The 16,739-nt window shown below is 36.9% G+C and overlaps 1 protein-coding gene across 1 annotated transcript in view; it reads left to right on the top strand.

Annotated features, from left to right (window-relative positions):
- The window catches only part of LOC141492847 (uncharacterized), a 319,801-nt gene that overhangs the window by 185,925 nt on the left and 117,137 nt on the right, over positions 1–16,739 (top strand). The window contains exons 88-95 of the mRNA XM_074193534.1: positions 226–374; positions 1,470–1,554; positions 3,641–3,697; positions 4,230–4,354; positions 5,351–5,439; positions 9,723–9,772; positions 10,198–10,368; positions 14,812–14,964. Of these exons, the coding sequence (XP_074049635.1) occupies positions 226–374; positions 1,470–1,554; positions 3,641–3,697; positions 4,230–4,354; positions 5,351–5,439; positions 9,723–9,772; positions 10,198–10,368; positions 14,812–14,964 (879 nt within the window). The remainder of the gene's footprint in view (positions 1–225; positions 375–1,469; positions 1,555–3,640; positions 3,698–4,229; positions 4,355–5,350; positions 5,440–9,722; positions 9,773–10,197; positions 10,369–14,811; positions 14,965–16,739) is intronic.

The raw sequence follows: 16,739 nt of genomic DNA, 5'->3' as shown, positions 1-16,739 counted from the left end.
AAGAGTTAACTTTGCTCAGGATCCTAAGGCATAAGGGAAAAAATAAGCATCTAGAATTCTTCTTGGGTCAAGGCAAGTGGTGTCAACCTGGGGAGGGGTCATGAACAAAAAGTCAGGAACACAAATTGACTAGTGTAGGAAAAATGTTTCATTTACTTTCCATTTCAAATACTGTTTCATTGGAGCAGCATCAAAGTATTTCTTTTTTTTTTTTTTCTGATTTAGAGACAGGATCCGGTGTCTTGGAATTCTACCTTCGAGGATCTATCAAGAAATGTCCTGAAGACAAGATATACCCTCTTGCCATATCTCTACACCCTCATGCACAAAGCTCATGTTGAAGGTAGCACTGTTGTCCGGCCCCTTCTTCATGAGTAAGTGCCTGCTTTATGTTACTGGGACTTTGACTTAAAGTCATTCTAATATTAAGCAAATCTATTATTGAGATAGACATCATGATTTAATGGAAGACACATTGGTCTGGGAGTTAGGAGATTTAACTTATTATCCTAGCTGATAATTAGCTTGTGACTGGCTAATTGGAAAAATGTTGAAGGTTGTTAAATTTAAAGGACTGCTCTGATTATAAAGAAATTCCAGGAAATTGGGTGAAGTTATTTTTGTCTTTTAAATGTGACCCTAAAATCCTTTTTAATGAATTATCAGTAGGGTGAATCTTTTGCTTTTGTACTTCTCTTCAGTCATATAATTAATTCACACATTGCTTTCAAGGTCAGATATTTATTACCTTGACTTACTCCTTTGAGTTTAGACTTTTGCTTTCTTATACATTTACAAATTAATTCTTTAAGGTTGCATTAAATATTAAGAAAAGTCAAAATGCGGGAGATACAAATGCATTTTAAATTATCTGCAGAAGCACAAGAGTCACCCCACAGTTTTAGATAAAATTCCATTAGCAAACAATGTTTGAATGAGCAAAATGGCAGTTTTAATATATATGTAATGAGATTCAATCATGTCCCCGACTATAAATTTTTTCCTCTAAGAATTATTCAGCTATAATTTTGTGCTTTTCCTTTTATCAACTACATAAATAGAACAAAGACACTTCTATTAATGTGAATGTGAAAAGACATTCATGTCCTTTCACATATAAATTGATGAGCAGATGTGGAGGAGTTGCAAAATGCCTCAGTTAAAGATGATGAAGTGTAAGGATCTAAGTTCATATATGATAAAGGCAAAAAGAGCACATATCCTCATATTAATCCAAAATATACAAGGAGTGAGGGTGTCTGATAGATCTAGAGAAAGAAAGAAGGTATCCTAGGAACCAAAAATCTATACATTTCTTGGATGAAGAGTTTGGGCATTGGGTTGACCTGATGTGTAAGGCTATTAAGAACCTTAGCATTTAAAAATCTTAATGTTCATGTGATCTATAACATTTTTTACTCATGACTTTGAGAGGAACCTAAATCGTGATACCATCTTTCTCTGCTCAGGTTTGTAGAAGACAATAAAACCTGGGACATATTCCTTCAGTTCTTGTGGGGACCTGCCTTTTTAGTCAGCCCTGTCCTGGAGCCTGTGAGTATAGACTAGGCTTTGGATTCTATAGAAGATGATGAATGAAAGTCAAAATCATGGAGTGGACTGGGCCTTGTTCTGTTCTTGGAATTATAGAACCTGAGTTCTTGCCCTTGCATTGGTGCTGTTTTGGAACTGCATCTATGCCTCAATTTTCTAACCTATAAAACTGGGAGTTCATGATTCCCCTTTCTTACAAGATTATTAGAAGGTTAAAAAGTTTGTGACAAGTATATAGAGACTTTATCTTTGTTTAATAATTCTGAAATTCTAATATCCAGTCATTATCTGTTGACATTTTTTGCCCCTTCCTCTGTCTTCCCTTATATAAACCTACTTTTTATCTACATATTGGCTTCCAATCCCTTGACCTCTCAATTTTCTCCTAGGCCAACTACCCCTGCAATAACTATTCTCTTCTCTTTTCCCCATCTTGACTCTTTAGTGAACCAATTCAACAACCCACCATCCTCCTCTCTTAATTCCTAGCTTTTTTTCCTTGTGGCTGATTATACCCAGCCAAATCTAAGTCAATGCATGTGCTACTGAATAGAAGCAGAGAAAATCTGGGTCCACTTTTAACTGGGTCCACTAAAAATTTATGTTATATAACTTCAACTGGACCCTCACTGCAGTTAAATAATAATCCAATTTTACTTTCTTAATTAACTCACTATTTCACTTTCCACAGTAGCTTTTCTAAACCCTTTCACCCCTTCCATGGCTTCCTCTTTCCCCATTTCCTCAGCTGAGAGCCTTGACTCATATTTTAGAGAAAAAAATTTGCCCCTTCTATCACTCAGATATCTTTTGCCAACTTCTCATTCTTTTCTCCTGCCTCACATAATGAAGTTACCTAATACCTTACTAAAGCTAACACTTCTACTTGTTCAAACAATCCCATTCCTTTCCATCTCCAACAGACAACTCCCTAGGTCATTCCCACTCTTTCATTTCAATTCCACTACTGCCTGCAAACATACCCATGCCTCCTCCATTCTGGGGAAAAAAAAAAACAACCCTCACTTGACTCTTCCATTCCTGCTAACTAATGTCCTATTCTTCTGTCCTTTGTAGTTAAACTTCCAGAAAATGCCATTTACAATAGGGGCCAACACTTTCTTTTATTCTCATTTTCTTCTTAACCACTTACAATCTGGTTTCCTACCTTTTGGTTTCACCAGGGCTACTCTCTCCAAAGTTACTAATGACCTCTTCCTTGCTAAATCCAGTGACCTTCTCTCAATCCTCATTCACTTTGATTTCTCTCTAACTTTTGGCAATCTTGATAAAACTTTTCTTCTTGATCTTCTTCCTCTGAACATCATTCTCTCCTGAGTTTCCTCTTTATCCTTCCATTCATTTTTCATTCTTTTGCTGAATCCTCTTCCAGATCATACCCTTGAAGCACTATTGTCCCTCAGGTTTCTGACCTGGATCCTTTTCTCTTTTCCCTCTCTACTGCTTTACTAAAGTGATTTTTCTAAGACAAAGCTCCGATCATGTCATGCCTCTCCCCCACACTCAATAAACTTCAGAAGGAAATACAAAATGCTATTTGATATTCATAAGACCTACCTCCTTCCTAGCTTTCCAGTTTTCTTGCACCTTACTTTCTGATTCATACTCTTTGATCCAAGGACACTGGTCTTTTGACTATTCCATGAACAAAAGCACTCCATCTCTCAGCCATGGGAGGTTTAAGGCATTTTCTCTGGCTATCCCTTGTTCCTGAAATGTTCTCCCTCTTCCTCTTTGGTTTCACCTACTGATCTCTCTAGTTTCACATACCAACTAAAATCCCAAATTCTACAGCTTAATTTAGTTTCTTTCCTCTGTTAATTATTTCCTATTTATTGTATATGGACTGGCTTTATAAATATATGTTTGTTTGCAGATAATTTCCCTCATTTGATTATAAACTCCTTTAGGGCAAGGACTGTCTTTTGCCTCTTTTTGTATCTCCAGTGCTTAATCTACTGGCTGGTTCACAGTAGACCCTTAATATTTATTGACTGAATGCATTCATTATTATTTTTAGTCTCCCTAGGTCAGTTTTCTAACAACTCATATATTTTTATTGTAGAATGCCAGACAGGTACCTGCTTACTTCCCCAAAGCCCGCTGGTTTGATTACTATTCGGTAAGTGTCTCTCATGGTACATAGATAGGAGCTCATGGTTCCTCCAGTTCAGAAAATTTTGTAAGCCAAGGAGTGGAGAAGGATACCTAAGGCAAATCATTTGGATTTTCTCAGGATTTCTGTATAAGTTCTGACAACTCTTCCCCTTGTACTGTTTGAAAAGCTGGCATCATATAACTTATCATTGATTGTTATATTTCCATTTCTTTTTCCTCCAAAATCTGAGGTTCTCCACTAGTCAATTATTTAATTCCTTATTACTTGAACATTCAGTGTTTTCAAAGGCCCTGATGAACTTTGAGAATGAAAATATAGAAGAGGAAAGTGGCAAGATTGATGAGATACACTGAAAAGTGGGAATAATTAGGGAAGAAAGACTGATTTGGCAAGATTTGGTGAAAGATAAGGAAAGAGAGGAGGAATAATGCATGACCAGTTGGATTGGAGTGGGAGTCCATAGTGAGAAAGCACTTTGCCTACTTTGTTGACTATTCCTGAGTTCATTTCATCCTTACCTGCCTCTCAATCAAAGGGCTCAGATATTGGAGTGAGAGGAGAGTGGAAGGACCTGTCAGCTCCTCTTGACCACATCAATCTCCACATCCGTGGAGGTTACATCCTTCCATTGCAAGAACCTGCTAATAACACCTATTATAGGTAAGTGAGGGGAGCAGCATCTTTCTTTCCTTTCCAAATGTATATCCTAATGCTAATTCTTTGGGCTCCCTATCCTTTTTTTTGAAAGACACTGCAGTATAGTGATGGACTTGTAGATAAGAGACCTTTGCTTGAGTTGATTTCTAAGCTCTTAAGCCTCTAGAAAAATCCTCCAAACTTACAGAGACTCTGTTCCCTGATTCTTTAAAATCAGAATAATAATAAATAGGGAATATTGATAGTGATATGAGTATTCAGAGGAAATAGTTTGTAAAATGTAAGGAGTTTCTGTTTCCTGTGTACCACCAGTAATCCCCAAATCTGTATCCAGTATAGGATACAGTGCTTTGTCCCTTGGTATTTAAATTTAGAGAGTTGCAGATAGCACTTTCTGTCCTTCATCAGCATAAAGAGAATTAAAGTTGGCACCTAATTAGCAATAGTGATCCATTAAAAACAGACAATAACCAGATAGAGGTGTTTGATTATAGAGGTGTTTGATAGGGGAAGGGAGGGACTGGGGATTTTTATCAACATTCTTCCTACCACATTGTCCATTTTCTCATCCTCCCTGATGAATGGATGGTACATTTTATGCTTTTGTTTGCTTCCAGTATATTTTATGCCATCTCTCTAAGCATCATGATAATTTCATGGTATTCACATGGGAGATTTTGTAGGAGGAGACAAGTGACATCATGTAGATAGAAATTTTATGCTTCACCAAAATGTAGGGTGCTGTTGGACAGGATAAGTCTGAATAGCAAGGCAGAGCTAAATCATGAAAGCTTCTATATTATCTATTTTATGACTCATGGATTAAAATCAAATTTTGCCAAAATTGTAAACTTTTACTTCAAGAATGTTGAAAGCTCATCCTTGATACTTGCTACAAAGCTAGTTACATGACACTTATTTGGGGGAAATTCTATTTCCTTTTAACAAATCAGTCCCAAGGTGCTGGATGCCTGATTTTTAATTTTTAATTTTTCTTAGCCGGAGAAACTCCTTGAGTCTTATTGTGGCTTTATCAGACAATGAAACAGCTGAAGGAGAGTTTTTCTGGGATGATGGACAGAGCATTGGTAAGTGGGGCTTCCTTAGGTTCAATTAACATCAATTTTGGTGTTCTCTCTCTTAACACCCTTCTGTTCTTTGATGTTGTTCAGTCTTTTTTTTTTTAAGGTTTTAATTTTTTTAATTTAATATTTATTCTCATTTTGTACAATCAATGTTATTTTTACATTAGTAAAATATTCTTGTTTAAGAGTAAACGAGATTCCCCCTCCCCCATAAATATAGACTTGCTTCAGCGATAAAGTAAAGGGGAGAGGAAAAAAATTAAAATTAAAAAATAATAGTAATAATTGTAGGTATGGCCAGGGGGCGCAATGGACGGAGCACCAGCCCTGGAGCCACGAGCACCCGAGCCCACATCCGGCTCCATACACCCAACAATCACCCAGCCGTGTGATATGCAAGCCACCCGAACCCCACTGCTCTGCAGAAACCAAAAGAAAAGAAAAAAAAGACCCAAAATAAAATAAAATAGTAATAATAGTAGGGGTGGCTGGGTGGTGGACAGTGTATTGGCCCTTGAGCCAGGAGCACCTGGGTCCCAATCCAGCCTTAGACACCCAAGGATCACCCTGCTATGCGGCCCCAGCCAGGCCACCCAGCCCCATTTGCCCTGCATCCTCCCCAAATAATAATATTAAAAAATGTGCTTCAGTCTTTGTTCTAACACCAACAACTCTGTCGTGCGTGGGTCACAATCTTTATGATTAGTCCATGGCAAAGGTTACTTCCATATTTTTTCAACGTTGCCATTGCTGATCGCAACTCCCTCCTTTGCTATTTCTCCACTACCATGTACTATATTTTCTTTCTCCTTTTACTCTGACTCTGCTATAGGGTAGCTGAGTGGTGCAGCAGACAGATCCCTGGTCCTGGGGCCAAGAAGCCCCAAGTCCCCATACCACCCCTTAGGCCCAGAATCCACCTGGCCCTGTGGTCCTGGACAGGCCATCCAATCCCAGCCCCTTGCAATAAGTAAGAAAGAAAATGAGTTATATCTGACCACTCTCCCCCCATGATCCATCCTCTCCTCCATCACTTGCATCCCCTCCTTCCCCCTGTTGCCCCCTCTCCTTACTCTGAATGCCTATACCCCATTGAGTATATATGCTGTTTCCTTTCCTAGCCACCTCTGATGAGAGGGAAGTTTCCCTCATTCCCCCTTGCCTTCCCCACCTTCCATAGCATTGCAATAGCTCATTATAATAAAGAAAAGTCTTATTATATGAAATATCTTGGCCTATTCCCCCTCTCCTTTTTCTTTCTCCCATTACATTTCCCTTTTTTCTATTAACTCCATTTTTACACCATACTTTATCTTCGAATTCAGCTTTCTCCTGTGCTTCAACTATAAAAGCTCCCTCTACCTGCTCTATTAACTGAGAAGGTTCATATGAGTATTATCAGTGTCATTTTTCTATACAGGAATACATGCAGTTCATCATCATTAAGTCCCTCATATTTTCCCCTTCTCCTCCAATCTCTATGCTTCACCCAAGTCCTGTATCTGAAGATCAAACCTTCTGTTTAGCTCTGGCCATTCCAACAGGAACATTTGAAATTCCCCTGGCTCATTGAAAGTCCATCTTTTTTCCCTGGAAGAGGACATTCAGCCTTGCTGGGTAGTTCATTCTTGGCTGCATTCTAAGCTCTTTTGCCTTCCGGTATATTCTATTCCAAGCCCTATGAGCTTCCAATGTAGTTGCTGCTAAGTCCTGTGTGATCCTGACTGCAGCTCCATGGTATTTGAATTGTGTTCTTCTGGCTGCTTGTATATTTTCTCCTTGACTTGGGAGTTCTGCAACTTGGCTATGATATTCCTAGGGGTTGGTTTTTTGGGATCACTTTCTCGGGGGGCTCGGTGGATTCTGTCCATTTCTATTTTGCCCTCTGCTTCTAGGATATCAGGGCAATTTTCCTGTAGTAATTCTTTGAAAATGATGTCAAGGCTCTTTTCCTGATCATGACTTTCAGGTATTCCAATAATTTTTAAATTATCTTTCCTAAGTCTGTTTTCCATATCAGTTGTTTTTTCAATGAGATATTTCACATTTTCTTCTAATTTTTCATTTTTTTTGGTTTTGAAGTATTGATTCCTGATTTCTGGCAAATTCATCAATCTCCCTGTATTCTATTCTTTGTCTGAAGGATTTGTTCTCCTCAGAGAGTTTTCTTATCTCTTTTTCCATCTGGCCCATTCTGCTTTTTAAAGCATTCTTCTCCTCCATAACTTTTTGAACTGTTTTATCCATTTGACCTAAGCTGGTTTTTAGCATGCTATTTTCTTCAGCATTTTTTTTTTTTGATTTCCTTGACTAGGCTGCTGACTTCATTTTCATGTTTTTTCTGCATCTCTCTCATTTCTTTTCCCAGTTTTTATTCTAACTCCCTCATTTGATTTTCAAAGTCTTTTTTGAGCTCTGTCATAGCCTGAGACCAATTTCTGTTTTTCTTGGAGTCTTTAGATGCAGGAGCTTGTGCTTCCTTATCTTCAGACTGAGTATTTTGATCCTTCTTGGGGTCATTTGCAAAATATTTCTCAATCGTGTTCCTCTTTTTTCTCTGCTTGCTCATTTTTCCCAGCCTAAGCCTGTTTTGGGGTGCTTCCTGATCTTTTGGGACACTCTCACAAGGGTCTCAGTGTGTGAGGCTCTGTCCTCCCTCCTGGTCTGTGAATGACCATATGCGCCCCCCTCTGCTACGTGGCTGAGGTGGGGGGGCCCTGCTGCTCTTCGGGGGGCGGCGCTAGACTGTGATCAGGATCTGAATGTGGTCAGAGCCCCAGAGTCCTGTTCCTGGGGCTGAGGGCAGAGCTCGGCAGTCTCTCTCTTTTCACTCCCCTCCCTCAGCTCAATGGGCTCATGCCCTGGGGGCTCCTGCTTACCTGCTCCACCTGCTTCTGTTCCTGGATCAGGGCTGTGGAAAGACCATGTTGCTTGCTGTGTGCCCTGAAGGCTGGGCTTCACGGGCTCGCTCTGGAAGAGGTCCCCCGCTGTTCCCCCACTTTGTGCTTGGTGCTCCCCGGCATGTAGATCAGGAGACTCCCCCGCTGCTGTGAGCCATGGCTCCCAGTGCCCTGGGGCTGCCTCCGGGAGGCTGAGGTTCTTTTGCTCCAGTGGGCCACCCCTCTGGGGGGCTACCCCTCCGACCCCAGGGAAGCAGAGCCTTTCTGCTCTTTTCCAGGTTACCTTGAGTAGGAGAGCTGCCTCACTAGGTCCCTCTGTGGGTTCTGTCTCTCGAAAGTTTAGTTAGAGTTCTTGGTTTATGAGTTTTATCAGAGAGCTCCTAAGACTTGATCCTTTATTGTCACCATCTTGGCTCCACCCCATGTTGTTCAGTCTTGACTGACACTTTTGTCACCCCATTTGGGGTTTTCTTGGCAACTAATTTTAGTGGTTTGCCATGTCCTTCTCCAGCTCATTTTATAAATGAGGAAAGATAGACAAACAAGATTAAGTGACTAGTCAAGTGTCACCCAATTAGTAAGTATCTGAGGTCATATTTAAACTCAGGCCTCTACTGAACCAGTTACCTGACCATGTTTTTGCCTATCTTCAAATCAGTTCATTTAAATAATTTATTAGGATGATTGATTAGAATTTAAGGACTTTCAGAACACAAAGGGACCTCTGAAGTCATCTAACTGGAATCATACCTGAAAAAGTTGTCATCTACCTACTCCTTGAAGACTTCAGTTAAGGGGCAACTTAATACCTTCCACTTTCATTCCAAAGCAGGACATTCTATTTTAGAATATTTCCAATTATTCCAGTTTTTCTTTATGTTGAACCTAAAATCACTTCTTTGCATTTCCCACTCATTATCCTTGTTCTTTTCTGGGTTAGGCTCAGGCTAGTTTTCTGTCAGTTTAGTTCCCTGGCAGGTTAGTAGCCTAGCATAAGTCGAACACCTAGAGATCATTTAACAGTTTAAAAAACAAGATTAAGTTAGCCATAATAGGAGAAGAATATTCAACATGAAAAAGCATTGAGGAAATATTGAGCTGATTGAACTGAATGAAGGTCCCTTGTTTAAGTTACCCATTATAATCTACCTTAGGGCATTGCATTGCTATGAATTGAACTTTAAAACCCTTGCAACTATTCATGAGCTACTCTAAGATGCTAGGTATTTTTCTTTAAAATATAAATATGAATTTCTAAGGAAGATAGAATAAAAGAATCAGGGAAACAAAAAGTCCTGGTATTGGTAATGTGGTAGTTTGAGCTTTTTGTGTCTTAAACTGTGCTTGGTAGGACCTGGAAAATTTCATTACTTTGTCTTGTTGCAGATACCTATGAAAAGGGGAATTACTACTTCTCAACATTTTCTGTCAGTCAGGTAAGTGTTAATGGAAATTTTGATTTTTTAAAAATTATCTTAGCAAAATTAATGATGCTAAAAGGCAACAAATAAAAATGTCATTCAAGAATAATTTGCTTCATTTACTCTTCTGAGAACTATAACTTTTCCAATTATTAAAAACATAAAAAAATTAACTTGAATAGCCCATTGGTCTGTAACGTCAACTGAAATTTTGAAGGAAGAATGAATTCTCAGAGGTTTCATTCTAATAAGAGATTTCAGAGTATTTTGGGAAATGGTTAAAACTAAGCCACTTCTCTTCCTCAAACTTGATTTGTTTGCTTCCTCCAATTGTTAAAATCAATAAAATGAATGTGTAGTGTCCTTAGACATGGGAAGTTTAGCCATTGTTGTAGCAGTGGAGGAAGGTAACATGGTTTCTCTTTTTGTGCATCTCTTAGAATCACCTAGATGTGAAAGTCTTACATCAGAATTACAGAGATCCAAATAACTTAGCATTTAAAGAAATCAAAATCTTTGGGCTGAGTATCCAACCAGTTCAAGTTACTGTGAGAGAGAATAATGTTCCAATTCAATCTGATGCTGAAATAAAGTATAATCTTGCAACAAAGGTAAGCTTTTCTTAAATCTTAATGTCATTTTGGCATATGGGTTAATCAAATGTCCATGGTAATTAAATCATTGTTATCTAAAGTTTTCAACCTTTAAAGCCCCAAATTTTAGTCATTTTTATAATTTTGAGGTCTGAAAAATCTAACTAACATACATTTAGAAATCCTTGATAGAAGATGGAAGAGTAAATGCAGGGACTTAACTAAGCTCCCCCCAAATCCCTTCCAAACAATTTTAAAATAACACCTCAAAATGAATTCTGGAATGACAGAACCAACAAAAGGATGGGGTATCTCAAGACAACTTAAAATGTTGGCCAATAAAATCTTTCTCATTGGGATGAGAGTATAGAACAGTCCAGCAAAGGCAATGTCAACAAGCCAGCAGCAGGTCTTGGGGGGAAGCAGTGATGAGTTCTGGAGTTCACAGATTTCAAGGGGGTTGGACAACTGATCAGAAGGAGATTAAAGGGAACCTCTGCTAGCACTGGGTTCAGGACTCTGATGCATTGCCCAGATATAGTTCCGGGTTGCATCCCAAGGTGAGGTAGAACACTAGCAAACTAGAAAATGTAGCTGCCAAGAAGTGGAAACCTTGGACACTGTTCCAGGGTGAAAAAGAATGCTTATTGTTATTCACTGACAAGAGCACATTTCAGGAGAACAGAGTACACACCTCTCCTTTGATCATATTGTCTTGGAAGAACTGAAAACTTAAAGACTATCAGAACTGGTTCTGAAAACAGTGGCATAAAAAAGCTGAAACTTAGGATAATGCCCCCTGGAGCCTAACAGCAAAGTCCATCTTTAACATAAAGTTAGAAGTCAGGAAATAAGCTAGTAAAGTGAGTAAACAATAACAACAACAAAAAAGAATCTGAACATAGAGAGTTATTATCATGACAGGAAAGATCAAAACATAAACTTAGAGAAGACAACAAAATCAAAACAGCTAATCCAAAGCTTCTAAGAATATATGAATAGATCACAAGCTCAAGAAGAATTCCTTAAAGAATTCAAAAAGGATTTTTAAAAATTAAATAAGAGAGGTAGATGAATATTGTGAAAGAAATAAGAGTAATGCAAAAAAACCATGAAAAAAGAATTAATAACTTGCTAAAAAAGGCAAAAAAAATCCAAAGAAAATAATATTTAAAAACAAAGACAGAATTGTCCCAGTGGAAAAAGGTGTATAAAAATTTGCAGAAGAAAAGAATTCCTTAAAAAGCAGAATTGACCAAAAGAAAAGGAAGTAAAAAAGTGAATTGAAGAAAATAATTCCTTAAAAATTAAAACTGGACAAATGGAAACTAATGACTCCATGAGACATCAAGAAACAATAAAACTAAATCAAAAGAATGAAGAAATAGAAGGAAATTAAAAATATCTAATGGAACAACAATTGTCCTGGGAATTAGATTGAGGAGTGAAAATTTAGGTATTTTTGGATTACCCGAAAGTCATGATTAAAAAAAGAACAAAAGTTTTCACATATTTAAAGAAATTATCAAGGAAAATTCCTGGATATTCTGGAACCAGAGGATAAAATAGAAATCAAAAGAATCCAATGATTATCTCCTGAAAGAGATCCAAACTGAAAACTCTCAGGAATATTAAAGCCAAATTCTAGAGCTCCCAGGTCAATGAGAAAATATTGCAAGTGGCCAGAAAGAAACATTTCAATTGACATGGATCCAAAGTCAGGATAATATAAGGTTAAGTAATTTCTACATGAAATATTTGGAATATGATATTCCTAAGGACAAAGGAGCTAGAATTACAACCATGAATCACCTATTCAATAAAACAATGTGATTCTATATATAAGCATTCTATAAATAAGCATTCCTAATAAGACCAGAATTAAATAGAAAATCTGACTTTCAAGTACAAGACAAGAATCAAAAGAAGCATAAAATTTTAAATAAGAAACAGAAATCATTTCTCATCATACTCAATTTGGATCAATGTGCAACATGGAAGCAATGTAAAGATCGACAAATTGTTTTCTGTGGGGGGAGGGAAGTAAGAATGGAGGAAAATTGTAAAACTCAAAATAAATAAAATCTTTAATTAAAAAAAGAAATAGAAATCATAAGGAGCTCAATAAGGTTTTTTCTTTTCACTTTCCTATGTAGGAAGATGATATTCATGATGCTTAGGAACTTTATTAATATTATCAGGGTAGTTAGAAAGTGTATACATAGAGAGCATAGGCATATTGACTGTAAAAGAATAATATATAAAAGAAATAAAATTAAGGGATGAAAAAGGTATGACTATGAAGGGAAGATATCTAAAAAAAGAAAAATTAAGGAGTGAGAAAGGAATGCACTGGGAGAAGGGAAAAGGGAGTGTTAGAATGGTATAAATTATCTCATATAAGAGATTCAAAAGAGCTTTCACAATAGGGGAAAGATGAAGGTGGGAGGTGATAGATAACACTTAAATCTTATTTCCATTGGAATTGACTCAAAGAGGGAATAGTATAGTAATTAGGTTATAAAACTCTGTCTTATTCGACAGGGAAATATAAGAGTAAGGGGATAAGGGAAGGGGTGGTGGTGATAGAAGAGAGAATGGGCTGAGGAAGATTGTGGTTAGAAACAAAATATTTTTGAGGGGGGATAGGGTGAAAGGAGAGGGAGAGACAGAGAGAGAGACAGAAACAGAGAGAGAGAGAGAGAGAGAGAGAGAGAGAGAGAGAGAGAGAGAGAGAGAGAGAGAGAGAGAGGCAGAGAGCCTGAGAGGAGAGAGATAGAGAATGAGATAGAGACAGAGAGACAGAGAGACAGAGACAGAGACAGATATACATACACACACAGAGGGAGGGAGGATAAATAGAATGGAGGGAAATTCAGTTAATAATCAAGACAGAAAAATTTTTTACAGCAAGTTTCTCTGATAAAGACTTCAGGGAACTGGGTCAAATTTATAATAATATAAATCATTTCTCAATTGATAAATGGTCAAAGTATATGAATATGAAGTTTTCAGAGGAAGAAATCAAACCTATCTATAGGCATGAAAAATGTTCTAGACCACTGTTGATTAGAGAAATGCAAACTAAAACAACTTTTGAGATATCAATGACAGAAAAGGAAAATGACAAATGTTGAAGGGAATGTGGGAAAACTGAGACACTGAATTGTTGGTAAAATTGTTAACTGGTCCAACTATGTGGAAAGTAATTTTTAACGATGTCCTCAAGACTATAAAACTGTACATACCCTTTGACCCAGAGGTACCACTTCTTATTCTGTATTCCAAACAAATTTTTTTTTAAAAAAGTGGAAAAACCCAATATTTACAAATATTATTTATAGCAGTTCTTTTTGATGGTATCTGGTATCAGTCTGTGGAATGGAATTTCACAAAATAAATACCATATCACTATGGAAAAATTATTCAGAAGATATACTTTTAATAAATGAACTGATACAAAGGTCACAATTTTTTTTTCAGTTTTATATTTTACTCATTATTTTCCACCTATTCTCACAAGTTTTCTAATACTAGATCTTATTTGGGACTACATTTTGAAATTAATCCTATAATCAGAACAGAGCTGGAGGGGACTTTAGAGATCAGTTAGTCCTAAATCTTTGCTTATTTATATTCCAATAGAATTACAGATCTAGAGCTTAAATGATCATCTCATTCAACAACCTCATTTTATAGATAAGAGATGTAAAGTTAAGAGAGATTAAGTGATTTATATAGGGTTTTCTAGGTAGTAAGCTTTGAGAGCAAGTTTTCTGAATTCTAAATTCAATTCTCTTTTTGCTGTATCATAATCAAGGAATGATTAAAATCATGTTTCCACTTTGTTTAGAATAAAACAGCTCTTGCCCATATATTCTAACCATCTCCCTTGCATATTACCTTGACTTCTTTATGAAATTAAACTTCAGTTGGGTGACTCTATTTTGAACAGGAGAAGGAAAGTAAAGTAATTCTAAAACTGGCAATGGTTAGGTATTATAACCTTCTGTTTTTAACTTAATTAACTTCTAAATATATCACTCCCATTTCCCTACCTAGAGACATCCCATTGTAATAAATAATAGAAAATAAAGAGAAAACAGTATAGCAAAATTAATACACCAACTAATTCTGATAGTATTTATGGTGTTAGTATCACTTTGGGGGAGGGCATCTTTTCTGAGGCCATGGTTGATTGTTTGATGATGTTTTATTTGGTTTTTTTTTTGTTCTTTCCATTACATTCCTATAGTAATTATCTATATTGTTTTCTTGGTTAATTTTGCATCACTTTTTCTATGCTTCTTTGATTTTTTCACATTATTTATTTTTTCCTTATGTGGCTTTAATATTCCATTATATTCATGTATCGGAATTAGTTTAGTTGAAAGATTTTTTTAATTGCTGAGTTCAATGGTACCTTTTTTTTTTATTAACAAATTGTTTCTCTCCTTGCAGGTTGCACACATCACTGGACTTTCTCTTGAGCTGGGGAAGCAATATACAGTGGAGTGGTCCACAAATTTCAGAGATGAAGAAAAATTTGACTGCTATCCTGATGCAAGTGGTGTGAATGAAGAAAATTGTAATTTGCGTGACTGTACCTGGGAAGTAAGATCATACAAACATTCTTATACACATTGACATAAGCATGTTGCCCCCCCTTCCCCTGCTAATTTACTGACAATTCATCTTATTCTTCTGGTGAGTCCCTTCTTTCTTCTGACATACTTTAAATCAGCATGGTTTAATAGATAAAATGTTGGACTTGAAGGCAGGAAGACCAGGGTTCAAATTCCACTTCAGATATTTATTAACTATGTGATATTGGTCAAGCCACTTCATCTAGAAACCTGACCTCAGTTTCCTTATGTGTTAAATTAGGGGTTGGAGGCTTTGACCTCTAGGGTTGCCTTCCAGCTCTAAATCTATGATTTTAGGATTCTATGATCCTATGTAGATAACGGTTGGCAATGGATAAAGTGCTGGGTCTGGAATCAGGAAGATCTGAGTTCAAATTTGACCTCAGAAACTTACCTGGGCAAGTGTCTTTACATTGTTTACATTAGGAACTCATCTATAAAATGAGCTAGAGAAGGAAATGACAAATCACTCCAGTATCTTTGGGATTAAAAAGAATTGATCACTACTGAAAAAAATGACTGAAGTTGGAAAGTTCTACAACTATAAGTTGCTATCATGGATAGAAACAAACAGAGCAGGGACAATGGAGTCCCTTTAAATAGCTGAATTAACCTGAAGTATTCCCTTTTCACTACTGTGGTCTCTTCTATTGTGGAGATACTAGGAAAGAACTGAGATAATTCAAAATAAATAGATATCTAGGTTTTCTTTCACGGCCTCCTCCAATCCAGAAATCTATACAATTCAAATCCAGGTGACTGGATAAAAGAGTCAATGAAAAAATGAGCTATTTTGGACCTCTGTTGCCTAGGTCATCCCAGATCAATCTCTTTCCATATGAGTGGATAGAAAACCTCTTGTCTATATTCACAAATATTTGACACTATTGTAGTAGGTTGAAATGGACTGAAAGAGCCTTGCCTTTCCCCTGTCAAATTATGTCCTTTGAGGACTAATGCTAGGGAATAAATTTTAATTTTTGTGGCAATTCATCCATTATATGACATTCTTCACAAAACTGACTAAAAAAAAGACCATTGGTCAAAATATTCATTTCTGATACCTACATGTAACTATATTATTTCAGTATAGAGGATTTATTATCTCATTAAGAAGTTTAGCTGCAGGTTTATTATCTCATCAGATGACTTTTGGTTTCTAAATCTAGTAACTAGAGTCAACAATTCCTCGAAGGAGGGTGAGAAAGGGGAAGGAAGGAGAAGAGACAAAGATGATACACTATAGTAGAATGAGTGTTGTTCATTCATTTTTCAGTCATGTCTAACTCTTTTTGATCCTTTTTGGAGTTTTGTTGGAAAAGATACTGTAGTGGTTTATCATTTCCTTCTCCATCTCATCTTACAGATGAAGAAACTGAGTCAAACAGGGAGCCCAGGGTCACATAGATAATAAATATCTGAGGCTGGATTTGAATTCAGGATTGATACTCTATCCATTGCAAATCTAGATACTGGACCTGAAATTTGGAAAGAGTTGAGTTAAAATGCTGACTAGCTCTGGGATGGTCAAGTTATCTAATGTATCTGAGCCTTAATAACTTTACTACAAAATGAGGATGATAATGTCTGTAGTGCCTTTGTAGATACTTGCATGTAACTTATGACCCCTTCCCTATTCTTTGTTCTCAGGAACTCCAAGTTCATCATCACTTTCCCAGGTCATTGCTACTATATACTCTCTGTATTCTCTTCTCTTCCTAACTCCTGATAAACAACTCTCTG

Source organism: Macrotis lagotis, chromosome 7, assembly GCF_037893015.1.
Source record: "Macrotis lagotis isolate mMagLag1 chromosome 7, bilby.v1.9.chrom.fasta, whole genome shotgun sequence".
NCBI classification, from domain to species: Eukaryota; Metazoa; Chordata; class Mammalia; order Peramelemorphia; family Peramelidae; genus Macrotis; species Macrotis lagotis.
The sequence above is the reverse complement of the archived record's forward strand: the minus strand, read 5'-3'. Positions and strand labels throughout refer to the sequence as shown.